Source organism: Anoplopoma fimbria, chromosome 11 (genome assembly GCF_027596085.1).
Source record: "Anoplopoma fimbria isolate UVic2021 breed Golden Eagle Sablefish chromosome 11, Afim_UVic_2022, whole genome shotgun sequence".
NCBI classification, from domain to species: domain Eukaryota; kingdom Metazoa; phylum Chordata; class Actinopteri; order Perciformes; family Anoplopomatidae; genus Anoplopoma; species Anoplopoma fimbria.
The window spans coordinates 12,745,994-12,773,838 of NC_072459.1; the positions used below are offsets into that span (position 1 = coordinate 12,745,994).

General features: G+C 42.6%; 1 protein-coding gene across 1 annotated transcript in view; it reads right to left on the minus strand.

Annotated features, from left to right (window-relative positions):
- Window positions 1-64: 64 nt before the first annotated feature.
- LOC129098896 (potassium channel subfamily T member 2-like) overlaps window positions 65-27,845 on the minus strand; it is a 33,410-nt gene continuing 5,629 nt past the window's right edge. Inside the window, 31 exon segments of the mRNA XM_054608024.1 lie at window positions 65-635; window positions 736-820; window positions 1,606-1,767; window positions 1,770-1,950; window positions 3,382-3,510; window positions 3,589-3,672; window positions 3,776-3,877; window positions 4,541-4,652; window positions 4,751-4,885; window positions 5,085-5,156; window positions 5,632-5,804; window positions 5,891-5,996; window positions 6,087-6,189; window positions 6,192-6,410; window positions 6,853-7,106; window positions 7,182-7,334; window positions 8,626-8,682; window positions 8,835-8,943; window positions 12,829-12,937; window positions 13,890-13,953; window positions 14,534-14,670; window positions 15,290-15,454; window positions 18,420-18,600; window positions 19,139-19,233; window positions 19,594-19,677; window positions 19,790-19,864; window positions 20,610-20,669; window positions 21,087-21,135; window positions 21,920-21,985; window positions 22,260-22,362; window positions 23,209-23,288. Of these exon segments, the coding sequence (XP_054463999.1) occupies window positions 518-635; window positions 736-820; window positions 1,606-1,767; window positions 1,770-1,950; window positions 3,382-3,510; window positions 3,589-3,672; window positions 3,776-3,877; window positions 4,541-4,652; window positions 4,751-4,885; window positions 5,085-5,156; window positions 5,632-5,804; window positions 5,891-5,996; window positions 6,087-6,189; window positions 6,192-6,410; window positions 6,853-7,106; window positions 7,182-7,334; window positions 8,626-8,682; window positions 8,835-8,943; window positions 12,829-12,937; window positions 13,890-13,953; window positions 14,534-14,670; window positions 15,290-15,454; window positions 18,420-18,600; window positions 19,139-19,233; window positions 19,594-19,677; window positions 19,790-19,864; window positions 20,610-20,669; window positions 21,087-21,135; window positions 21,920-21,985; window positions 22,260-22,362; window positions 23,209-23,288 (3,622 nt within the window). The 3' untranslated portion in view covers window positions 65-517.

Consider the following 27,845-nt stretch of genomic DNA (forward strand, 5'->3'; position numbering starts at 1 on the left):
AATTGGCAGTGTCTTGCTCTTGATCCATAACACACACACACACACACACACACACACACACACACACACACACACACACACACACACACACACACACACACACACACACACACACACACACACACTCATTCACACACTTGCACATACATACAGAACACACACATATACACACTGCATGTACATGATGCAGTACCTAACATGCACATACACAGATATAAATACACACAGGTTTTCATTAAATGCACTTCTGTGTCCGCAGCGCTCCGCTTTGAAAATAGAAAGGTGCATAAATAAAACATTCCAATCGTTATAGAAAAGGTCCATGCAAGACTGGCACCTTTCGGTTCATCCAGACTGAGTGTGGAGAAAATATGAGGGCCATGAGCCATCTGGCTGCAGCTGCCATCTGGCTGCACCCCTTTCCATCTCACCATTCCTTAATTTCTGAGTCTATTGATGTGTCTCCTCTCACTGGCAGTGTTCTGACAGTCTATTTGTCTTTTTATTTTTTTGTCTCTCACAGATGGGTGCTGTCCTGCGTATCGAACCTGTGGCTCTCTGGGATCCCGGCGCTGCACTTCCTGCTGCTACCCTGATTGGGTACCAGAGAGAGGGGGTCCGGCCTGATCAGGTACCTGCAGATGGGGCACAGACAGGGGCGGCAAATCCTGTATTAGTTTTCATGCCGTGTTCATTTTACAATGCTATCAATTACATTTGGCGTTGTGTACTCACACGACATCGTGCAGCTCCAGTCTGGTGTCTGGAGAGGGGTTGATGAGGATATAAGACAGTCTGTTCCCTTGATCTGTCATCCCATCTGGTGCAGGAAGAAAAGAGGTGAGTGATGCAGGAAATAAAGTAGACACAGGATAAACAGCAAGCTAAACAACATCCGTACAAACATAATAGAGGCTTCGTTACTGTGAGTCATAAGACAGGGAAGACAAATTTAGATAAAAACAGAGGTGGAAGAAGTACTCAGATCCTATCCTAAATAAAAGTACCAATAAAGCAAATTTTAAAATACGTTATAAAATAAAAAAGTCCTGCATTCAAAATCCTAATTAATCAAAAGTACAGTGAGAGAACAGTTAAATAACAATTAAGTAAGTATTATCAGCAAAGTCTTCTTAAAGTATCAAAAGTACTCATAATGCAAAAAAGGTCATATGTAGTAATAAACGACGCCTTTGGATTTTTATTACCAATGTATTAATGTACATGATGTTGTTGTAGCTGGTTTAGGTGGAGCTAGTGTTAACTACTGTAAGGTGTCAAAAGCTAAAAAAGTTGGGGAACACTAGATTAATCTTCAACAGTGCATTGAATTTCATAAGCTTATCATTTATTTATTTATGTCAATTGTCATTTGTAAAGTAACTAATAACTATCAGTAAAATGTAAAGGGGTAAAATCACAATGTTTACTTCTGAAATGTAGAAGTATTAAGTAGCATAAAATGGAAATACTGGAGTACAAATGTAGCTCAAAATTGTACTCTAGTACAGTACATGAGTAAATGTACTTAGTTGCATTCAACCACTAGTCAACTTGAGATTAAGAGAAGTATACTTTCATAAAAAAAACTACATATCGACATACTGAATCCAGTTGAAGAAAGGCCCAAGTGTTTCATCCTTGTTTTCACGAGTGCGTTGAGTTCCTGCCTCTCAGAGCGTCTGAACAGGGTCAGTCTCTGCTGGTTGATCCGCTCTGCAGCACTGCCCGGACCCCCCTTGGCCCCACTGGAGCCCCGCCCCCCTTCCTGCTCAGCCGCCGCGCCCACTGCATGCTTTTCCTCCGGAGCAGCGGGTGGTCGGAGGAGTGGGAGGAGGTGGAGATGGGCTCTGATGAGGTGCTGTTACGGTGAGCACTGGTACGGGACAACAGGGGCTCCCTGGGTTCTCTGGTGTCCTCGTAGTCCTCCACTGTGATGGATACCTGGGACTGGGACACAAACACACACACACACACACACGCGCACACACACACACACACACACACACACACACACACACACACACACACACACACACACACACACACACACACACCTTTAATTTCCTTCCTATCATACAAATTTTATTGAGTCAGTTCTTCACCAGTGATCTCTGATTTCTAATAAAGAAAAGGAATAAATCATTTCTTATCATTCATTACATGAAATGATGAACAAGATTCACTCTGTTGCAAATAATTATAAATGCAACATTCATAACCGTGGCCCACCAACCTTTTCTTTAGAAAATTTACATCCGATTAAGCAACTGATTAATGCAAGGTTTTTTTGTTACTTTATGTAACGTATTTATATCTCAAGTGATGAACACACAAGTCAAAAATTGTATTCATTTGACTGTCTTCATATATGATTGTGTTTCCACAACTATGCGTCACTTGTTGACAAATCACGTACAAATTCAATCAGCATTTGGTAAGTTCTTCTTAAATAAACATTAAAAGGAAAATTCTTCAAATTTTTGTATTCGTACCTTTTTGAAATTAATGAAAGAAATAGTGACAGTGTAGTAACTGAAAGCGAAATGTGTGAGAGTTATAAGATTCAAGAAAACCTTTAGAAAATAGAGAAAAATACCTCTTTACCCATTATATTTTATCTTGGGAAATGAATGGACTTGTGACCTTCTCTCTTTAAACAGGCCCTATTATGCTATTTTTCCGGGTGCATATTTTTATCTGAAGTTACAGTTACAAGATGTGAATGCTCATAATCCGCCTTGTTTTTCTCATCCCGGCTGCCCTGCAGCACCTCTTCTCGACCTCTCTCTGAAATGCTCCGTTGTAGCGCTTGCTCCTCCCTCCAGAAAGCAAAGTCTGCTCTGATTGGTCAGCTAGCCCGCTCTGTTGTGATTGGTCAACGTTTCAAATTTCAAAAAACTCTTCCTCCGTAACTTCAGCTCCGTCTCTCTCTTTTGTTGTTTGAGGGCCAAACTAGCTAGAAGCAGTTTTATGTCACTTCTGTAACATTATGACCTAATGAAGTTACGGAAATGAAGGAGAGAATTCAATCGAGCCGTTTCAGGCAGCTCAGGAGCAGTGTGTCTAAGGGGGAGGGTAACTCCTTTTAGGCGTGGACTTCAGGTTTTACACTCTACGGACCTTTTACATGTAAAAAAATATATATAACACACTAAAGAAGAGGGAAAAAGTGGAAAAGCATAATAGGGCCACTTTAAATATCATCAGTGTTTTGTTTATTCCTCCAACTTTTGCATTGTTTAATGTAATGAACATTACAGCCTCCAGGGGCCATTAGCAAGGCTTTAGAGTGAAAGCTTGTTGTGTCTCGCTCAATTGTCTTAGTCCATCCCGTGACTTTAACCAGTGGCCATACAACTATTATCAGCAGCAGCTCACCTCAGAGACTGGAAGCTTATGTGCCTCCGTCCGATAGATGCCGATGGGGATGTCTCCAGTGGAGGAGCACAGTTTCTGGTAGAGCCTGCCGTAGGTGCGGATCCACAGGTCATCCTCTGTGATTTTCATCTAAAAAATCACAATAATCAGCCTCGACTTCACCGTCCAAACAGTTGGAAATCAAGCTGTTTGCGAACGGGTACTCACAGCACAAAGGAAACCTGAGCCAGGCATGGAGTCTAAACCCAGCAGCAGCCTGGTGATGGAGATCATGTAGTCCTTCACAAATGACTGGCAGGAGAACACGATATACAAGTCAACAGAAACAGACCATGTTTGACATTTTGCCACATTGAGTTTTTCAGTCAGAGTGAAGAGTTTGTGCTTGAGGTACCTGGTAGAGGAGAGTGTCCAGCATGCTGACACTGAACACCTTCCCTGCAGAGAAGGGCAGGCGGAACATAAACACCAGGTTCGATCCTTTCTCCCTTTCCTTCTGCAGATCAAACACACAAACACACAAACACACAGATTTTCCCCCGATTACACTAGTCTTGGTAAACATGAAAAGATGTAATGGAAGTTTCTAAAATCCAGAAGGTTTGCAAACATCATCGCTTGACCTTAATTATTTTCAAGCATCCTTTCAGCATGCAGTGGACTGAAGGCAACGTAAAACTCATGGCTATAGAAGTTATTTTGTAGAGTGGGATTTAACTAATAAAATCCAGAGACAATACACACAAACATGCAAGGCACCAGAAGTCCTTCCTGCTGTGAGCCACAATCCTAGAAATTTCTAAAACAGTTTTCTCATAATAATGTTAATTCCAGATTGAAATTCATTTTAATATGTAATGTCAAGAGTGACAACTTTAGTTATTTGTTAATAAATGTTATTGAAGCCCAAGGGGCGAACTCATAAGCTGCCACACAGAGAGCAACATTAACAACAACAAAGTCTGTAATCAGTTACAAATGTTCACTGCAAAACTTTACAGTGGATGCATTTCTAATATCACTGAGAACACTAAATAAAAGATGACTTTTATGATGAAAAACTGTCTGCCGTCTGTCATTGTTTTTTCATTATAACCCTTGTTTTCGGGAAAATGAGAGAGATAGAAAGTGGGGTGTTTGAGGGGCTTAAAGCTTTTACCTTTTCCAGTTTGGACAGAGCCAGAGAGTAGTGGTCTTTGACTTTAAACTGCATAAAGCGCATGTTGGCTGGGTGGGTGAGCTCTGTGATGATACTAAGAGCTGGGAAAAGTCTGAGAAAGAGACAGAGAGAGAATAATGGATACACCAAAAAATACACTTGGTTTAAGATAGCGTGTGAGCTTGCCGAGCAAGTTTGGGCAAAGCAGACCTGAAGAGGGTCTGGACATTGACGATGGTCTTCGCGTCAGCCATGTAGTCCTCCTCTGCGATCATGGAGCTCTCTTTGTCAACCACCACCATGGTGTCGGCGAAAGTGACTCCACATCGCAGCAAACTGTCCAGACTGATACCATTGTGAGATAGACGAACGGGCGTGTGGGAGGAAAGTATAACATCAATGTTGAAGAGCAGTACGAATATATATATAAGAGTAGGTCATTTGAGAGGTGCAAAAGTACATTTACATAAATAAAGATTAAGGAAATAGTAGTAGATGAGAAAGATACATGAAGAAATCAGCGTGGAGCTGTGGTTTCTCTTACTTGTCGATGGAGCCCACTGTGTAGAACACCATGGGGAACCAACAGATTGCCTCAAGGAAGTCTGCTTCAGGTCTGAAACAATCAAACGACAAATACAATTGAGACCCCTACCAGTGGAGATTTATATGTGCCATGATGAAGAGCAAATGTCCCCACAGAGACTGAGAAACACAACACGGCCTAACTGCCTACAGAGAAAGCTGAAAAGAACAGCACTACACTGGAGTGACTCAGCATTTTATTGCCTTTTTATTGGATTCCAGTCTCATTTGGCTGACTGCGTTTGTGTACCAACCACAATTCACAACACGGGATTGTGGTGCTCATTCTCCTGAAAGTGTTCAGCATTTCACAAATCATGTTTACGGTGACCTTAAATAGCACAGTTTTTCTCCGCCACTGGCTGTTTGAGGAAGTACCTATTTTACTGCGAGATTCGTAGCGCAGCTGTTGTGCTCACAACAAACATTTTGGGCAACATTAACTTATTCAACCTATTTCAGTCTGAAGCCGCGTTCACAAGCATGGCCTAATAATGTGTCCTCACATGCTCTCCAGCAGCAACACGATGGGGTTGAGCTCCTTCCTGGGTCGGTAGTAGGCCCGGAGAGGCACAATGAAGTTGTAGAGGCCGTTTCCTGCGCTCTCCGCGGACACAATGATCAATTTGTTTTTGAAGCCGTAGGAGCGGGCATCCTCAAACAGGGTGTGGTGACAAGCCTAGGAGAGAAGCGGAGTGATCATGGAGGATGACAGCAATGTGAAGTTGTGAAGTCGACATAGCAGGCCATTTGAAAAACACTTACTTTGTCCATACGCAGGCAGCAGAAAGGCATTTTTTCTTGAAGGAGGTGGCACAGCGCAGGCGAGCTGCCGATGTATGGAGAGTTCAGCGGGTATCCCTTCACCCACCTGTGACACAAGCACACAGTCACATCTGAACAAGTTTACACTTCAATAAACCCATGAATGAATAATTCAAACAGCATCCTCATGACTTACTCGCAGTGTCGACCCCACCAGTGGGCGCTCTCGTCTCTGTCACTGTCCTCCTTGCCCTCGTCTCCCCCCTCGTCCTCTGATTGGTCCCCGAGCAGGTCAAAGTTGGGTTGTTTACGCCGTCCACCAGCTCCAGGACAGGGGCAATGCTGTGCCGCCTCTCCTCGGCTGACTCTCCCATGGCAGGCAAGGCCAAAGTGTTTGCACCAACCATGTCGGCCCTGGAGCTGTTCCTGCTTCCTCTTCCGCTGCCTAGCACAGTGTTCCCGGGGTCCTGGCCCTCTGGGCTGCTGTCGCTGGAGTCCTGCAGGTCGATGGCCACTGTGCCTGTAACATACACACAAAGCCACAGTGATCATCAAGCTTAAGGTTAAAACACGATGCACAATGGGTTTGCAGAGCCCCCTGATTAAACATACTGTAGTGATAAACATTTAAAAATACTGAGCTGTATAGTTTCACAGTTGTCCACCAGGTGGTGTGTTTGTAAAACCACAATATGCAAGATTTCCAGTTAATTTGGCAGTTGCGCTTATCAAGTGTGACTTATAATGAGACACATGTTACTTTCTCAGAAAAGCTTTGCATATTTTTAAAACACCCGGAGTGGTTTCAAATGTGAGATCTGCATAATTCTGACAGCTGTGACTGTGCTGCTGTCTAGAACCGATTAATGACAGGCTTGCATGTTTCACCAACACAGAAACTGCAAACAGACAGTCAGTGCAGGAATGTTTCACAGTCTGTGTGATGTGTGCATCTGACTGACCCATGCTGGCGATGATACTGTGGACTGGCAGGCGGGTGAGTCCATGGTAGATTGTTTGAGGCACTCCTCTGGTATTTCCTCCTGTGCTGCCCCATGATGGCTCTTTGTGGCCCCTGACAAACGCTGAGTTCTCCTCTTTGGAGATATTGATGTAAAAGCATGTGTCAGACGCCCCCATGATGTGGCAGGGACCCGGGTTCAGCAGGATGTTGGTGGTTTCCAGTCTGCGCACTCCGATCAAACACACTCCATACCTGCAGCAGCAAAGACAGGGTCAGCGCTGAACAGTGCAGGTTCTCACTTCTTGGCTTTTTCACATTATCACTTACTTTTTGTGAGCATGAAAGGAGGCGAAGGTGAAGCTCTTGCCCTGGTATTCCCCGAAGAATTTACTTTCCTCCAGGCGGATGTGATGCACCTCATTGGCTGAGCAGCGGCGGTAGGTTCGGTGCCATTGGTCAGCTGAACATCCACCCCCCTCCCTAAGACAGAGAAAAGCAGGATTGATTGGCCATGTGGGGAAAGACTGACCTTTAGAAAACATGAAACAAAGCATCGAGCGCAGCACCAGGGCCACACAAGAAGATTTTCCACTGCAGGTTTCAGATGTAACATCTTAAATCAGCTGCTGATCAATACATCAATCAGCACATGGATGTACACAAGGACACACAGCCTGACTTAACAATAGGTCCCAGGTGCACACACTCACACAGCTAAGTGGACGGCATTTTTTTTCTCTGGGGATATGGCTTTAGACGCGAAGGCTAAAGAGGTGATGCATGAAGCAAGGCAGTGGAGGCAGTGTGAATGTGGGTGGCCTGCGACAAAGACTGCATTATATAAACAAGTGTTATAGCAAATTTGCAGTTTACAGGAACTAAGTGTAAGGCAGGAGAGGAGGAGGAAGAATCATTTAGCAATCGTCACAGCCAATAAACCAAATGGCATCAAGTCCAGATATAGAAGCGTACTTATGCAACACCCTGCTTTTAAATGTTGCACTCTTCAGACGCAAGCTATAGAGTGTCATTATGTCTTTGTCTTTTCACAACCAATGAGACATTTTCTGCTTTTTGTTTAGTAAAATGTTTGTGTGATAACCCCATAGTTAACGTTAGGATCACAAATTGTGGCTTTAAGATCACGTAAATATCAAGATGCAACCCAAAGAAGAGTTACAGGAAAAAAATCAATATAAGGAGAGAGAGAGATAATTGGTGGCTCTGTGTACTCAACCATATATCAAAACATGTCAGGTGCTCTTGGGGAAAAAATCGAAATAAACAGAAAGGCAATTAAAGCACTCCAAAATCTTTGAGAAACCAAGAAAGTGAAAATTAAAAACCTTTTTTTATAGTTGCTAAATCATTAAAAGAGCCAACATGATTTGACCACATAAGTCTTCGTTGGGGAATCTAACAAAGAAAATAATGTATTGTTTATGATACACATCTACTGTCAACAGCAACACAACTTGTATAGTTCTGCTTTAATGCTCTAATGATAAAAAGTAGAAGGTATCTTGTGCATCGAACAATTTGCCCAAACAGAATATGGGTGCTGTTTATAGTCACTCCTGTGTTCAGTGATAAACTGAAACGTACAAGCAAAGAAACAAACACAGTTTCCAAATACCAAGATTCCTCTCCTTAAACGCCCCATAAACGTCCAGTGTGCAAACAATACAGTTGGCAGCAGATTTGGATGAATATTGATCACAAATGCACAACAGTATTCCTGAGGTGTGAATGCAGAACCGATGAATCCTACCTGTTGAGGGCTTGAAAGGCTCCTACACGTTGCTTGAAGGCCTCTTGGGGTGCCGTTCTGGGGAAAAAAAAAAAAGTTGAGTTATGGTGAGGAGACTAGAAGCAGCTCACTTCTATTCACCATATCTACTGTATATTTCACTGTCAAGACTGAACAGTGAACAATCAAATAGAAAGAGGGAATGGGAGAGAGAAGGAAAGTGAACTGACTGTCCTCTGGAGGAGTGGATCAATAGAGTGATGAGTGTCGAGGTACCGGGGCACACACAGTTCAAAGCCAGCATGGCGTATTTAAACTCTTCTTCACACACCACATGATCTGCAGACACAGGAAACAAGAAGGGCACAGTGACCTAATTCGGCAAACACAAACACGTTCTGCTCAGTTTCAACTCTGAGCCCAACAAAGCTGCAATGAATACAAATGTGCTGCTGGAAAAGGCTATGTGTGTGTGTGTGTGTGACAAAGAAAGTTGATTTCATCCCATCAATACAGGTGTAACATAAAGGGGTCACAGATTATCTCCCTTAATCCTTGGTGGTATTTATATATAAAATAAATTTATATATATATAAAATGATACAATTTATACAAATATATCAAATAAAAGGAAAATATATAAATAATGAAATTAAATTAATCAAAGTAAAATAAAACTTGAAAAAAACAACTATGCTTCAGCTTGTTTATTTTTGGCAATGCATTTGAGAAGTTTATTGATCAGGGGCCTATTAATTATCTGACTATATGTTTAATCACCAGCTCAAAGAACATTTTCAAAAGGTCTTTCTGGAAACAGTATCCGGGTTAGTTACTCAGTATAATACATAATGTGAACAGTTTTCACTGGATCTAAGATATATAAAAATTGTTTTAAAAAATTGATTGTTGTTATTCTGTGGCTCTTGCAAACACACACAATGAATTCTGCATTACCATTATTAATGTGCTAATATGGCGGCATCTCACTACTAAAAGGCACAAGCCCACACTCAATTAAACATGTCACAAATCTATGCTGGAATACTGTGTCACATTATGTTTCACCCAACACAAATGAGTCAAGCAGACAGCCGTGACAAAAATCCTTTATCATCCTCTTGCACCAGCTCACTGTTTACTCCCATTATTGCAATAATAGTTAAAATAGTTTTTTCTGTCTGTAAATATAATATTTCAGTTATTGTTGATTTTCTACTGTTTTTTATTGCTTATTTATAATACTTGTTTTTTTTATTTTCATTTTCATTCTTTATTTTTATCTTGTCTTTCTTCTACTATGTCTCTTGTGTGCACTTTACTCTACGCTGCTGTAAGCCTGCAAATTTCCCCGCTGCGGGACTAATAAAGGATTATCTTATCTTATCTTATCTTATGTCACTGCTGAAACCTCCTGCTCTGTTTTTTTGGGGGAGTTGGACTGATTTGAAGACCTATAGAAACAAGCCAGTGATTCAGTCTCAGCCTTATTAAACAGCTTTCCAATCAATCATCCATGACTTGGCGCAGCCTTGAGCCAAACTGACCAAACTGAGATGACACTCCTCTCGTTTACCTGTTGCCACTCGGCCTCTGCTGTGAAAGGAAAAACCAATAGAGCGATTAATGTTTGTAGTAAGCCAATCAGTGAATCTGGCGCAGGGAGCATCCGTTTCCCCTGCTGTGTAATTCTTGATTGCATTATCTTCAGTGATGAGCACACAGGCATATTAGGGTTGCCTTGTTTTCCCACAATGTTGAGCTGGGTCCTAAAAGCACAATATGTGCTCTGTATTAGGAAATAATTGGGATTGAACGTCAGAGCCTGACGAGAAGCATCAGTCTCAATCAGCTGGCAGTCTGAGTAACCGATGAGCCAGCTGAGATATTAATGCAGTTTTTCATAAATTAGTCAGGTCTGTGTGTGCCTGAGGCTGAGCAGGTGAGTGACAATTAAAACTACTGATTGTGGATCTTCTGTAGAAGTACCAATGTTCTTCTGGCTCAGAACGGTACATCATAATGCAGCTCACACGCAAACACACGGAGGGGCTTTTGCTATTCTTCCAGTGAATTTGTTCTGAAATGGAGGCTTTCACAGAGCAATGGGCATCTGCAAGCCTGCAGAGCAAAAGACAAAAAGCATTGATGTTGCATCTTTGGAGCAACAACATTTCATTATTGTTACATCTCGTTCTCCCTGTCTGTGTCTTACACACCAACACCACACACACACACACACAAACACACACACACCTCTAACTCCCAAAGACACAGACACAGTAGTCAGTCACAAAATTGAGTCTTTTCTCCAATATCCAATTTCTAACGTCCTTCTTGATCCCTTCACATGTCATCTTCCTCTCTGTTTACTGTTCACCACAGCCCTCCATCCTTCAGGTTCCTGGACCCAGACCAGGAGAGAAACAAATTACAGACCTTGACACACTGTGCAAAAACACACACACTTTCTGTTTCTGTCACCCTCACTTAGAAGATCAGGGTCTTTGTACCCATTTCTTGCGAGTGTTAATGTCAATCACAGACCGGTATCAAAGCTGTGTGCAGATATGTGTGCGCAGTCATTTGCACCCTCTGCAGGAGTGCAATAACGACCTGACCACAGGTCCACCGGTTGAGCTAATTAAATCAGTGAGCCGTTATTGTTTGTATGAGTGAGCTGCTATCAACTACATGCGGCTACAATGAGCCAAGCTCAGGAGGGCGGCCGCCTATTGTTCAAAACATAAACTGTGGAGATAATAAATTGACGCTCTGCAAAAAATTCTGTGTTGTTTCTCCAGCACCCCATGGTTTCCTACCCTGCTGCAGCATCATACCGACGGATGTTTTCTAATGAACGCTGAGCTGTTATTAAGCTGTGGATCAAATCAAATCTTGTGTCTATGGCTCATTGATGCTTCCCACCACACTAGCACTTAGTGAGTATATATTTCAAGTGGTGTCAAAACATGGCATCTGTACTTATGCTTCTGCATACAGATTTGCTTCCTGAGTCCACCTGGAGACTTCATGGTTAGAGGGACTTTATAGTCATGATGATCATGAACTTTGTGTTTTGTGTTCTTAAGAGGTCCTTTGCTGTTTACTATAGTCCTGCAGGGAGTTTATCATTCAGCACTGAGTGGCTGCTGTGTTAAAAGGAGACGACTTTTGTCTATTTGAAAAATGAATGAGGAGGATATCTGAACATGTCCAACACTATGTCAATGATAGATATCAAAAAGCACTTCACATGCATGATAGAGCTGTCTGTCTGCCGGAACAGTAGCGAGAAGTTCACCCTACTGAGCCAGCAGATGATCATATAATACAGAACGGGTATAAATCATGAATTAACATTATGATTCTACCTAACAACTCCTGCCAGACTCACAACCAAGGCCTCAGTCTGGCTGTGGCAGTGAAGTGTTCAAACAGCGCTGCAGGAAGAAAGGGGGAGAGCTCATCTGCCGGGTTAGCACAACAGTAGAACTCCTCAAAAGAAGGGGATATTCTTTGCCAAGGCAGCGAAGTAAAACGTTAATCATTGATAGAGACAGCTGGGATGAGGGCGGTAAGCTAGAATTGAGTTCTCCAGGGCTGTAGGCAGAGAGATGTGTGAGGAAAGGGTGAGAGAGAGAGAGTTTGGTTTCTCTTCCTTCACTCTGGGATGATTGACTTCCGTCTTCTGTTGAGCGAGGAGAAGAAAGGTCTCTCTCCAAAAAGGCAATGTTAAAACTCACAGAATCCCTCAGAGGGCTTTCAGCCAAGACGAGACCAATCTGTCCAGCATTTTCCCTCAGAGCTGGGAGGACGGAGAGATGTGTGCAGCAAAGGCACACATGTCTTTTCTATCCAGCAAAGGATAGAAAAGACAATTTTTCAGGCCTATAAATCAAGCTGACAAACTCAGGTAGAGAGGGCGACATGACGAAATAAAAGAGAAGACAGGACAGCTCTGTCACCTCTGATGTTGTTGTAATGCAACCCTGCAGTAGCAAAATAAAACTGCTTACCCAATCACCCATCTTTAACAACGCACAACTCTAGTCACATACTGCTCCAGGACTTTTTCTTTTTGTAGGTGTCATCAAATTATTATCTGCATCCTGATGTGATCAAACAACCGTAGTTGCGTTAGAACAAGAACAGACACGCAGACTTTTAGTTGACACCTCAAGTCACTGTCAGAGTGTACGATTTCACACCTGCCTCACCCACCTGCAAATTTGACATGAAACTTGTTCTCCGGCTTTAGAATCTGGACGTAAAGGGGGCAATTTGGAGCAAAGTCCTTCACTGCCCAGGCTCGCAGGATGGTCTGATGATCCTGAGACAATTGGAGACGGAGGGGATTGAGATGGATGGAGGGAAAAAAAGGGAGGGCGAGAGAGAGGGAGGTAGAAACCCACCATTAGAGGCATCAGATTGTAGCTCCTTGCTTAATAATCCCCTTAAACCACTGACTGCTCAGTTCAATCAAATGGTCCTTGCAACATTTGAGAGCAATATAATTCTGACATATTTCTATACAGAAGTATTTAACTCTGCGCAGCCATGAAGAGTGAGCCGAGTAAAATTGGCCTTCAGACAGTTGTTGAAAATTCAGCCGAGTGAAAACACGACTGAGAGTTAACAGCTGTGTGAGGATGTTCTCTGGCACAGCGGTTCTTTGAGCTGCAAAGCTGACACCAGCATGCTAACATGGTCACATGGAAGACACGCTGATGTGCAGCTATGTTTACCATGGTCACATCTGCACTAAATACAAAGCTTGCAGGTATTTAAACAAGTAACAATTGTGACCGGATGATGGTGCTAGAGAATATATTAAAGGATCACTAAAGTAATAACAATTCAGGTGCCAAACCTTCAGTGTGAGAACCAGGTGTTGATTAAACAGTGTTATCGACTCATTGTCATGGAATGCAGTGCTGTGTAACACTGCACCTACTGTATAGACTTTTTTTTCTTTTGTTTGGCACATATGCCTGCGTATAAAAGAAATGTCTTTGTGTGTCTGCCTCCGTTTCTTTTATTCTCAGCTTCAGTTGTTCGTACCGTGCGATTAGTGTTTTGGTGAAAGCTGCTTTGAGGATTTCATTAAAAAGCAACTTAACTCAAGAAAATTAAAAACAAATTACAGGAAACTTGCATTTGCTTTTAGAAAAAAATGCAGTTTAAGGCTTATAATAATCATCATCATCAGGCAAGCAGTCTTAATGTGGATATTTTGCAGTGTGAGGAGTGAAGGCGATGCAGGGAAGCGGTGAGGAACGTACAGCGGCAATGCGGTCCACTTCAAACCGGTTACTGAGGATAAAGCAGGCCTCAGCATCGTCCATCCTGCAGGCAGTTAGTAGAGCATGTGGCCATGGGAGCGAGAGAGATAGAAAGAAAGAGAGAGGGGGAGAATTGGGGAAGTGATGAGGAGAGAAGACATGGGAAGGAGGGTGTTGTCATGTTATTGAGGGAGAGGACAAAAGAGAAAGAAGCAGGACAATAGAACAACAAACAAACCAATATGTCTTTCAAGCCCACGCTATTCAGGGTTGAGATAGGAGAAGGCGAGGAGAGGGTTTTTTTTTTTCTCCTTTTCTTTCCCTGTGACAAAGCCAGTTTAAGGTGCTGTGGCTGTATTATCAAAAGCCAGTGGGAAAACAAAAAGCATTATGACTCAAACTGCAATTACAGCTGTTACTCCGAGGCTGAAGGTGCTTTATGTATTAATTATGAGCTCAAGCTGCTGCATGTCAGGACTTTCATTTCAAGGCTCTCAGGTCTGTTCTGTTCTTAATCAGGGCTCGATTGTTGCAGAATTATTTTTATGGCAATAATGCTTTTTACAGATCGTTCAACAGATATGAAAATAAATACATCTATAAAATCAGACTCTCAATTGTTGATTTTGGTCACCGTGACTCACTTGGCCCTCATCAGGTCCTGGTCTTTGAGGGCAGAACCCTGCAGGTAGATGACTCTCTGGGCCCAAAGAGGGACATGTAGGACCCTCCTGACCTGGACATCCATCTCTGCTGGGCAAAGGATCACCACATAGTAGTCCTGCACACACACAAACATAGACACACTATTTGTATTCTGGCTGCTGCGTGTCACTTGAGACACTTGACACACTTGAGAGGGGAAGGTAGAGACTTACTGCAGAAGGACAGCAAAGAGACATGAGAGAGGCGTATATGCACTTTTAAATTGCAATGTCACAAAATCCTGCTTCAATTAACACACCTTACACTAAGATTTTCCCCCTCAACAGATTAATTCTGGTGTCACTCTGCAAGTTCATCAATGTGCAGAGTGACGGTCAAACAACCAAGTGAAGGAACTATATGCAAAACTCATTATTTGAGTGGAGAAGTTTAACCTTAACCACTCCCTGAACCTGATTATCCTTATAACCCCAGCCCTTTGAAGTGCTCAAGGACAATCAAACCAGACACTCCATTATTGAACAAAAAGATGTGCACACAAGGATGCCCCCTTAGGCAAACACACGTACACACATCTGCTCCGACATGAATAAGACAGCAGTTTGATCCGTGCTGCTGCTGAATTAATCCTCTGCTTAACCTCAGCTGTTCGGGCTCCTGAAGAGGATTACAGACAACACACACAAGACCCCCCAACATTTTTTCTTGTCCTGCTTAAAACCATTTTGGCAGACCTGCAGTCGGGGGTGAGCGAAGAACTCATTCAGGAAGTCCATGAGGAGGTCGATCTTGAGGCAGCTGACACACAGCACCACGTGTTTCTCCGTCTGCGCCCTGTAGCGGCTGTAGTTCCCCCCGGACTTCTGCCGCTCCATCCAAAGAAAGGCCAGCTGCTCGAACTGCATTCAGGACGACATCCATCACATTCAACAGATGGAAATTGGATTAAGTCAGATGAAAATACAGGGAGGAGCCAGGTGGCTTGAGAAAAAAACAATGCCTTATTTAGGAGTAGTGTTTTTTGTTTGATCAGGGAGAGTGGTTGGGGATTAAGAACAGCAGAGATTTGGTTCAGGACGGTGGCCAAATGGAACATGATAGCAGACATTAACAGGAAAGTAGGTTTAGGAAATATCAATAAGCCTGAGCAAAATTGCACCGATTATTCTCTATGTGTGTGGAGGGCCGAGTGTGTAGATCCTTTACCAGATGAAGAGATGTAAGAGTCACTGTTTTATTGATTTTTTGACATTTCCACTGAAAATAGACAGATATTTTACAGTGAGAACATTGGTCAACACTTATTCATAGCACAGATTACTTTGCTCCAAAAAGATGCTTATCAATGTAGTGTGCAGTAAACAAAGTCCTCCTGCAACGAGCAGAGCTCAGAAAATGTTTCAATACTAGAAAGAACCCACAACTGAGCTTCTGATTAAAGCAATAAAAGAAAACTGATACCATTCTCATGTCTGTACAGTAAGCATGAAGACACACCCAGCAGCCGGTTACTTTAACTTAGCACAAAGCCAAACAAACAGTTAGCCTGGCTCTGTCCAAAGGTATTTTATTTATTTTTTTTGGCATTGTTTTAAAATACCAATAAAAACAAAAACAGTTAGTGGCAAAGACTACTCGTCCTTCACTCTCAAACCCTTCCTGTCAAGAATCTTCTTATTTCAAGTGACATGAAGTCGATACTAAACAGGTGACGAGCTGATTTATTGAACACTCTGCCAGCTGTAATGGAAGATGTCAGCTCTTGAGCAGCAACAGTAGCAATGAACGGCTGCTAATGTTTCTAAACACACACCACAGACACGTCCACAGAACTCAATAGACTGTTCATTCGAGTGCATTTTAATTGGATCGTTTTTTCTGCGGAGACCATGTCGGCTCGTGTTGATGTAGAGAAAATCAGACCACACGCGACCATTTTTATAGTAATGTTTTATTCAGCCATCATTTGTGTGCACCAACCTTGGCGGATTTGTGAGATTCCAATCAAGCCTCTGTTGTGATTTATTTCAAGGAAAGTCTCCAAACTGATTTGGAAACAAGAAAAATGACCTAGATGGTTGGCTTTTTTATCTTTTTTTCTATTTTCAAATCAATATATTTTGAAATGTTCTCAAAATTACACAAAGATTACAAAAGGTGCATGTCCTGTGGTGTGTGGAGGAGAAGTACAAGAAAACAAATAGAGGCAGCAATAAGAAAAAGATAGTAGCTGAATCCTGATGTGCTCTGTGGCTTCCCTGTGCAGCCTGGAGACCGGTCATGGCAGGACACACACACACACACACACACACACACACACACACACACACACACACACACACACACACACACACACACACACACACACACACACACACACACACACACACAGAGAGAGAGAGTGTGTGTGTGGGTAGGGGCTTAGGGGGGCCAGTTTCTAAATGTCAAGGGTTATTTATGGATGAAAGATGGGGAGAGGGAGCGGGGAGGATGACATGGCATCCATGTTGTCGACGCACAGATCGCCATTTCTATATGAGTCGGTTTGTTTAAGTTAAGCGAAAGTTTCTTCATGCTTGTGTCATTTGTTTTTGTGAAGATATTTGCTGCCACCCGGTCACAGCTGATGGGAAAAAACAAAAACAGTGAGTGCGTGTTCAATAGCCATAATGCATGCGTAGGATGCGAGCCCTACACCCACTGCTCATGTGACACGATTAAAAAAAGAAAAGCTATCAAAGACTTGTAGCGTCATCACTAAATCCAATTAGCTAAAAAAACAAGAATGCCAGTAAACCAAATCATTTGTGAATTGTTTATCAGTCGTGTGTGAGTGTGATTTCCTGACAGAGAAGCCCCCCCCCCCCCCCCACACACACACACACTGGAAATACATCCTATTAGCACTTCTGCATATTTTGGGAAACACACAGGTACGTCAGCTACTTCAGGGATAAAAGCTTTACACAATTATGATGAACAATAATTACAGGCTGTAGTGCAACTGTTTCTCAAGGTGTTTTTATCAGTCCCTGCAGAAATAGTAGATGCGTGTGCGTGTGTGTGTTAAACCGCTCTAATGTTAAGTTCCTTCTGTGGAGCTGCTAAAGGACAGGAGAGTGATTTGGGGAATTGAGAAAGTAAGGAAGACACTCTCGCTGTTCTCCGAGTAAAAATAGCTGCTGTAAATCTACGTAGGATGCAATGAGTCATCACATTATTGTGCAAGAGAGGATATTCAAGAATTATTAACAGAGATAACTTTACTGTAATGAGCTTATCAAAGAAAACTAATTGGCTTTTGGGGAATGCAAAGCTATCCTGTCCATCAATTTTAGGAATGATTTAAAGATTTTTCTGATCACTTTAAAGGCACGTCTGCAGTCAGATTATCTGCGATTTTTTGACTTTCATATTATCTGGAAGACAGCCTGGCCCAGCCCCTGTTGGCTGCTCCAAACGTTAAATTGTTAAAAAAATATGAGACAATCTAACAATGGGATCACATCAGAAATGAGGCCAAATCGGGCCAGTGCAGTAAACTTGGAGGCCAATTCTCCACTTTCCCCAATTTCTGCCCCTTTACCTCTGGCACCCTTGCTCTGACCACACCAAACTTCAAACTTAACCTTCCTTTCGAAGTCAACTATACACCTGTACATTTTCATGACTGCATCCTCTAATATTGTGACGATATCACTGTCACAATAATCTGTCCATCGACACACTTTTTAAAATCCTTCTTTTAAAGCTTTACGTTTTGTACTCATATCTTGTTTGTTGTATTACTTAAATACTAATCACATATATTTTTTAAATCTCCTGCCTGTGATTGCGTTAGAGGTTATCCTCATCGTTTCTCACCTGGATGGGAAGCACGATGAGCGCCACAAAGATCATGATGACCACCAGGAGCTGCGAGGGCCAGATTTGGGGGGTGACATCTCCAAAGCCCACCGTGGAGAAAGTGACCACACAGAAGTAGAGCGAGTCGAACAGGGTCAGGTTGTTGCCAGCTCGTTCGAGGTGCTGGATACCGCAGATGCTGAGGGAGGCCGGCAGGGTGGGAAAGATGAGGAAAGTGAGAGGAATAAGTGAGAATTGGGTCAGACTTCACATGCTGGGTGAAGTATAGGGTGTTATTGTGTTATTATGTTCTTTAGGGGATAGATAGGTCAACAGGTTAATGTCAACCCTGGAATGGTCAGAGGGCTTAAATCACAGTGTAGGATCTTCTGGATTAGCTCAGGCTTTTCAGACCAGATATTCAGCAGTCTGACACATCCTCCACTGCACTGAATCACTGCAATCACCAGCTGTCATTTCAAGGCAGCATCTCACAGTTACCAATTACCTCTCCGCTCTCTATCTTTTTATGTTTTAGCTGAAAGAGCAGCCATTTTTATTCTCGTTTTTTCTCCTCATATTTTTTCTACTTGTCTCACATTTTCTGCTCCTTTCCTTACCCCTTTCCACAGCTGTGACACCTTTCACTTGGTGTCCAACCTCCATTTCATGTCTATCTTTTCTTTCCTGGTTGCCCCCCTTTTTTTTTGTTCAGTGTCAGCAGCGAGGGTACCCACCACGTAAACATGAGGCAGACCAGCGTGCTGATGAGTATCACCACCTGGTTAAACATGGCCGAGTGGGTCCGCTGGATCGCCCTGTGGAGATCATTCTGTAGAGAGACACACACAGATGTGAGGTAACGTGTGGAAACCATTGCAATCCAAATGCTGCATTGGTAAAGTGTGAAATGGGGATAAAATAAAGTTGATCCATAGTAGGTAAGATGGCTGAGTGTTGGAATATATAGAGCAGAAAGGGAGACAAATGGAGGCAGGGGATGAGAAAATGTTAATACCAAGCCCAAAGTGCAAGTTTAAATGATTTGTTACTGATTTACCTTCATGGCAGAGCTGTTGAGCTGAAATGGCCCAGACAGAGAGGGGCAATCGCATGCCAACAGAATAACATAACAGGGATGTTGAGATGAAAGTATTGAAAAAAATGGATGGGGAGATAGTGCTTCACTCACTATCATGTTCTCCAGAGCGTGTTTGGCCAGCCAGCAATTGAGAAATACGGGGATGAAGAGATTTCTGAAGGAGGGCAAAATCACCTGAAGAGAAGAGAGAGCGTCTCATCACGTTTTTTTCACATGTCGTACACAATCACAGGATCTCTCTCAAGGAAAGCGGTTGTGTCTGAGCGCTGTCAGTGCTTCCACTCACAGTGATCATGAAGGGAACGGCGCTGATCATCTCCAGAATGAAGGGGACACGTAACACTTGCTCCCAAACGTTGCCCTGGAAACGCAAAGCACACACGAGGGTCAGGGAACTCCATTGTCATGGTGACCTTCGGGAATTACTGCATAACAGGCCTGATTGCGTAGAGTGGAAGAGAACAAATTGACCGGCTTTATCACCACAGAATTGGTCGGGATACATAAGGGTTATATAACTCCCCTGTGCAGCTTGAGAGAAGAAGCAGCATTACTCAGTTTCCACTGAGCTTTGCCGTTCAATTAAGATGTCAGCCATGGATCTTTTTATTTGTCTTCCACATGCAAATGGCTGATCTGATTCTGACTAGTGTAGGTGGACAGGCACGGGGTATGTCCGCAGGAATCAGTCACCTCTAAATGCTAAGGCCTCTAGCCTCCAGAGTAATCTGCAGAGTGAACCCTTTATAGGCTTATAGTGTCAGGTACATCAAAAGCAGGGCAACCCGTTGATGGATCGGCCCCCCGCTACAGCAACACAGGGGCCTCCCCTAAAGTCTCTCTGTTATGTGTCAATAACAGGATGATGCTAAGGAAGCCTCAAGGCTCACTGAAGGGCTTTCCGAATGCAGGAGCAAAGGAGGATCATCAGGGAGAGTAAGGAAAACTTCTCTTTAGCAGAGTGAACATACCCAGGAGGGCATAGTAGACAAACACTATCCTCAAGCATATCGCGTGCATGCACACACTCCCACACATGTAGACATCAGAGATGCAGACATCAAAAACGGTTGCATATTGGCTGTTGGGGGCCATGAGTTACTCACCTTGTAGCTTAGATACACGAGCAACATAGTTTCTGAAAAGCTGATGAAAGCCACAAGCACCTGCAAAAAAAAAAAGAGCAAGAGAGTTAGGGAGGAATGAGAGATACAGACGCAGAGAGGAGTCGGAGAGACACCAGAGCAGAGAGAAATTAGGAGTCGCAGAGATGGAAGAGGAGAGTGTGGGTGGAATCAGTTGGCGTGCTGATGATTGAGCTTCACAGGGAACAGATTTAAGTGAAGCTAGAGACAGTCTGGTGTCTGGTTGTGTACATATATGTATGTGTGTGTGTAATTATGCTGCAAGTGTAAATACGTGTCAGTTGAGGTGAACTGATGTCATGTGTACGTAAATACAACAAATAGGAATGCAGAAATGAAGTCATGCACCTATGTGTTAGTGTGTTTGTGTACGCAGATATGTGTGTTAACAGACTGAGGCCTTGTTTATACAGGAGTTTAACGTTCTATGACTCTGACCTGCAGTGCCCACAGCGGTAGAGGTCTATCCACCCAGATGATCAGTTTCCTGCAGAGCGGAAGAAAAGGAAAGAACAGCAGAAGTAGAGAGACGAGGCAGAAAAAATTAGAGACAAAAATTAGATGGAGGCCACTAAAATGGAGAAAATAAACGTAATTATGCTGCATACAACTGAACAGCAGTGGAGTGCCCAGCTGCCAATGTGCTCTTATTGTCGGCAAATAGTAATATTCACACAGTCAAATGGAAATTTACAGCCTTATTGTGAGAGAAAGGCCCTTTTTTTCACCAAAGACTCCCTGGGGCTTATCGTGGCTGCTTGCCTGCCCGCGCTCTGATTTGCTCCTATGAGTCTGCTGCCTGGAGCAGGAGGCGGCCCATCCCTTCCCTGAGCTCACCCTGTCAGGCTCCTTATTCATTTGGAGCCAGAGCTTAGCCAGTGTCACCAGCCTCCAATTAGATCAATAGGTCCCTGAGCAGGAGACATGGCACAGCCTCAGGTCCATACGCATTTCCTGCTCCTCCTCCCTCTTCTGCTGTATATTACACGCTTTATCTCCACTAGATCGCTGTTGATTAGGCCGCACAGGCACTACGTACACATTATGGCAACAGGTAATCCATACGGTTGGATTGTGATGAATGAATGCAGATCTGTAATGCTCAATATCAGCATTGTGAGTTGCATCAGTTAAGCGAAGTTGCATTGATTGCATTAAACAACGTTCCCGACCACGTGGACCGGTGTTGCCGGTCCTTCAGGGTTTGCGGTTTCATGGTCCTTGTCTGCAGGCTGAAGCCATCGCTCCTAATTAGAGACTTGCATGCTTACCAGTCAAACTCACTCCAGGGACGTGAAGAGGATGTGTTCTGTTTGGTGCAGTTTACTCCGCTCACGCTGCAGGAAAGAAAAAGAAAGGTGTATTACTGTCCAGCGTCTCTCACCAAAATTGGCCCTCGGCTCAGTCCAAATATCAGTTTACTCCCCTGATTGCATCTCCACCCCCTCTCCTCCCCCACCTTCATCTTACGTCCAATCCTTTTAAAGGATACTCTATACACTGTTATCTCATCTGTTGACCGAGTGCACCTGTTCCTACTATCAGGCCTCCACACTCACATAGACATCGTTTCACCTCATTAAGCCGGTCTGTTATCAGCATTTCTCTCACCAGTCCAGTCTTCCGTCTTGCGGGTTGTCCAAAAGGACTCTGACGATGTAGAGGAGGCAGCTCAGCACCTTCAGAGCAAAGTTAAACATTCGCACTCGCAGACCTGAAATGGAAGAAAAGAAGACAATCAGTCATTATAAATAAATATCAGCTCAAAAAAACGTTTTATCAGACTTTTAATCCGATGAAAATTGTAGAGTTGTTTAATATTCTTCATGCATAATTTAAGAATATGACACTTCACAAAGCTTCAATTATTTACTCTATGCACCAAATACAAATTAAGGTATCAGACGACACAACGCAAACAAACAAAAACAGAAGAGCTCTGGGGAACCAACCCAGAAGCCATAATTATCACCACGAGTGCCTTAGATTGTTCATCAATACACAATTCAACACATACTTTCAATCAAGCATGTGTAGCCATGCTTGAAAACGGTTAGCTTAATGCAGCAGAAAATGTATATGGTAATTATTTTTGACTGCTGAAAGTTAATATTGTATCTCTTACACCTCAGTTCATATCACTAATAGAGTACATTATTTAAGCAGAAATTTAATCCCTAAATAAAAACAGACCAAAGCTACAATTATTTGTTACTGTTTAACTAATTAAGAATTAAATATTTTAGCACATACACATGTGTCTTATACCTCAAGTTAAGGTTTTACATATGTTTAATGCCTTTATGCACATAAGAGAATATACATATAATAGGAATGTCATGTCTATGAATGAGGACACAGAATCTAAATCACCACACAGATGTATAAAACAGTCACAAAGAGTGGACAAGTTGAAGAACTGGTGATGAAATGAAGAGCAATAGTGACAGCACACCACACACTAAAAAGAAAAGACATCTACTCAATCAAAAATAAGAGCAAAATCTCCAAACCGCATGCAGACAGAGAAAATGTGATTCCCAAACAAAATTCAACTCACTGGATCTTTGGTTTTTGATGAAGAACAGCTTGAGGCGCTCCTTGAAAGTGTTCTCATTCACATAGAACTCTACTTGCACCCTAGGAGAGAAATGTAAAGATGGGCCGAGATAGAGACAGGGAGGGGGGGGAGAAAAAAAATTACTTATTTTATGCAGACAAATCAAAGAACAGAGGAGGAGAAGAAACAAGTGGACGGCTGGGAGATAAAAGGGAATAGAATAAAAGGTGAAGATGATAGTGTGTACAGTAGAGCAAATCGGAGATAGAAAAAGGCGATAACGATTATTTGAACCCCGAAAAGTAAAAGAAATAAGACACTGTGGCTGGTCGCATTAAACCTAATGGGTTTTGGAGGAAATGGCGTTCCTGCTTGTTCGCCTGCCCATAGGCCCAGACAGCTGCAGTCAGTCTCGTTATCTCCACTGATTAAATATAGAGCAACAAATTACTTCCCTCTGATGTTTCTGCTGAACATGGGAGACCATAATTACTGTTCTTTCTCCCTTTCCATGCTGGCACCCTCCTGTTAGGGACATATATACTGTACGCTCACAGGCCTAAAATACACACCTGCAAAGGGGTCATTAGGATTATTAGTCCATTCACATGGCCATCTGACATGGACGCACATGGAGAGACATTATTAAAATGACAAAGAGACACCCTTACATGTGTACAGGCACATAACCAGACAGAGTGTCGGTGACTGTATTTCCTGTCTGACCACCTCAGGGGAAAAGTCTCAGTGGCTCTCCTTTCATCCTATGGAGGGAAGAGTGGATGACTCAGGTCGAGAATGAAAAAGGCCCCGGCTCACTGGTGGTCTCCTCAGGACGCACCAGACAGATGAAAGAAGAAAAACTGCAATCTATTCAGTCAGCAGGAAGAGGAAGAGATGGGGAGGTGGGGGGGGTCTTCCCGGGGATCCAGAGTGACGCTACACCAGAACCCCCACATGGTTAGACCCACACAGCCCAAAAACCAACGCTGCACTTTCCCAACATTTGCTGGTAGAGAGGGGGGGCTTTCCTCTTTGTTTCTATGGCAACGCGGGATTCGTTGTCTTTTCCCCTCCCTCTCACATGAGCAGATGTGAGCAAACACATACTTGTGAAGTGTGTTCAGCCATCTGAGCCGATAGCCCGCCCCAACTAGCTGATGGCTCCCTTCGCTCCGAGCAGCCTGCCGACAATAAGGCTTTTGAACACATGACAGAAAACAGAATAAGAACATGCAGATACGCACAGCTCCCCAGGCCCCGCTAAAGCTCAGGGGTGTGTAATTGCACCTTTGGATGAGAAAATGACTTATATGAATTGCTGTTGAGATGGGGAAACCCTGCAGGTTTGTGTGTGTTGTGTGTGTGTGTGTGTGTGTGTGTGTGTGTGTGTGTGTGTGTGTGTGTGTGTGTGCGTGCGTTCATAGAGGTGGGTCATGCTGAGCTAATCGGCCATATGACTGCATGAGTTCTTTCATGCACAGAGCAATCAAACTGTCAATACCATGATGGCAATGCACACAGGGACTCATTATCACCAGTCGCTAGATTAAATATCATTTCTCATCCATATAAAAAAAATTGTGAAGTAACAAAATACATGCAATGGCATGTCTTTTTTTTGTTTTGTTTAATAAGTGTACTTATCATAGAGCATTTTGTTATAGATCCTTTAATATTTTAGATCTCCATAATTTAAGGGATTACAAAGAGTTTACATGATGTTCAAACATAAGAACAGCGAGTAACATAAAACTTTCAGGCAGACTTATTGTTTTCTCCTAAGATTAGAAAACATGCTGGTGGAAATTCAAGACTGAACCTATCGGTGGTAAAGTCTTTACATCCAATGCAAAGCCTGACTACAACCAGTGAAAATGCGGGACAACACATGCAATCTTGAAAAGGTCACTATCAGTAACCACAGTCAACTGTTTTATGTTTTCATGGTGTACATATACACTATTCTTGTGCACTATTAAAATACCAAATTTGAATGATGATGTTATCAAGATGATTTAGTTACTATTTATAAAAAGCTATAGCCATCCAGTGTTCTAGCACACATTAAAAATGATTATCATTACTATCATTTAGTCCTGTTTCCCACAGCAAGATAAGATCCTTTCCCACCTCAAGTTAATGTCCGCTTTACAACAAAATCCATCAGGCACTGCACCGCCACGCCTAGCCATGACACTGTTTTTCTATTCTTTGCCAAATCTCCAGTTTCTTATTGCCTTAAGACACTTAAGGTGACATACTTTCCTAAATCCAGCCATATGTGCATTTCTTCATTCATCAAAGTACTAAAAGCCTCCTCAATCTCTGTGAGAAGAAGCTGTGGTAGCTTCCCAGGAGAACGGGTGATTTCAGAGGTCATTTTGCCCTTGATGTGTTTCTCTTTCCACTTGAGTGTACAACAGAAGATGAAAAGTAAAGTGGAAATATAGCCCAATAAAGAGTCTAGCTGTGGGATGGATTGAGGGTCGGGATCTTTAATCTAAGGGGAGGATGAGGGTGAAAAACACATTAAAAACTAATAAAGAGAATTATTTCAAAAAACAAAAGACACACAAGCACATCACGATGGCACCTCTGGGAACAGTCACATATCAGCCCCCCAAGGCCATCGAAAAAAAGGAAAAGGACAAATAAATAATAAGATAACCGCTGAGAAAAACTGCTTTGGGATACAAAAATAAAAATAAAACATATGTTGCTGCATTAAGGAACAACCATTTGGTGTATCATGAGAGAATAAACCCCCAAAGAGGTCCTCCTCTCTGTCTCTCTAATCCTCATTCAACATATAGGTTTATCAAACTAATTATTTTGAGTCAGACAGCTAAGATCATCTCCTGGGCTTCAATAAAGCAAGAACAGCAGCTTTAACAGCTGGAAACAAGAGAGCATGACGAAAGGGGCACAACATTTCAAATCTTAGTCGGGGGAGAGAATTTTAATTTCTGCATTTCGCATGTACAGAGTTGAAGTGTGAAATACACAGAGAGAGACATAGAGAGAGAGAGAGAGAGAGAGAGAGAGAGAGAGAGAGAGAGAGAGAGAGAGAGAGAGAGAGAAAGATAAATAGACACAGACAGATGGACAGAAAGACAGAGGGGGACATGCGGAGGAGGATCTTTGAGAGGGAGAGAGCTGAACCTTGTTCTCCTGCTGCTTCCACCCATGCCTATGCTCCATAATGACACAGCACTGGCCATCTAATGACACAGTGAAAGACTGAGACTAAAGAAACCTAAATATGCGCGCACAACAGCACAGCATTGGCTCATCACAACCTCCACACACAACTCAAGAAAACAAAGCAAGCAACAATGATAAAATCATATTTTGAGCAACTCAAGAAAACGTTTTAATGAATTCTAAATAAATATTAAAACATTCCTTAAGGAAAGAGAAAGGATGAATCTGAATGGCCACAGTTAAAAGAGAAAACTCAATCATAGTATCAGGTAGAGGTTCCCTGTCAGGTCTATCATTGAAGAGATATGGAAACCAGACGTCCACTGATCTGACTGTTTCAGCACTGATATTGATATTTAGGCTTTTGGTATCAGCCGGTACTGAATAATGATCTGATACAAGTGTTTCATTAATAAGCTGTCAACCTCACTGTATGGAAGTGACTGACAGCATTCTTCAAAAAACATCACTTTCTTAACATTGTAATACAAACTGTAACAAATAAATACATAGATTAAATGTACTGAATTGTTATTTATTAAAACAATGGTATCCGATACCAGCTCGGCCTATTGTCACCGTTGGATATCAATATATTGTATTGGATATCAATATTAGTATTGGTGCATCACCAACATTCATAAGATGTACAAATTAGAAAAGGGCTAAGATGAATATATTTAAATTTTTTAACCTATAAATGGAAATTATATTTTTAAAGAAGCTATTCTGTTGATTAGAAGAAGCTTGTAGCTTCTAGAGCATTATTTCATAGAGAAATCTTGATGGCCATAAACCAGAGTCAAGTTTATCTTTTTACTCAGCCTCTGTATTGACAAAAGGGCTTTTATTCAACATTCAGAGCATTCATATAGCAGCAAACAACGATTTGCTATGTAAATATATAGGGAGTATTGCCCCACCGGCTAGCTCACAGCCGCCATTCTCCACTGCGCTCATAGGTCTGTCACAGGTCATGACGACGTATTCGGAATCGAAGCATAGCGCCCATTCCCCGGTTCCCCCTCAGGTTAACATTGTTAGCTCTGTCAGATCTGGTGATGTTGTATGCACTGTTAAGGCTGTTAGCACCACTAGTTGCGAGCTGTCATCTCAGCGGTCACCATGTTGAGCCAAAAAATATGCTCCAATTTAAGGGCCTTGCTTGAGAATAAATGGGTTGATAGGGGATTCTTTGAGAAAAGAGGGCACTGCCAAAGCAGCAAAGAGTAGAAATAGGAGACAAAGACACAAATTAATAAACACAATAACACAGACTCCAAATGATGTTCAGGAGAAATGCCATGGGACGACAAGAGGCCAATAAATTGCACGACGCCACAACACGACTGCTCTAACAGCTAAAGAGAAGCAAGGTGTACTCTGCTGCATCCAAGCAATGGTTTACAGGACAGCTTGTCCCTGACCCA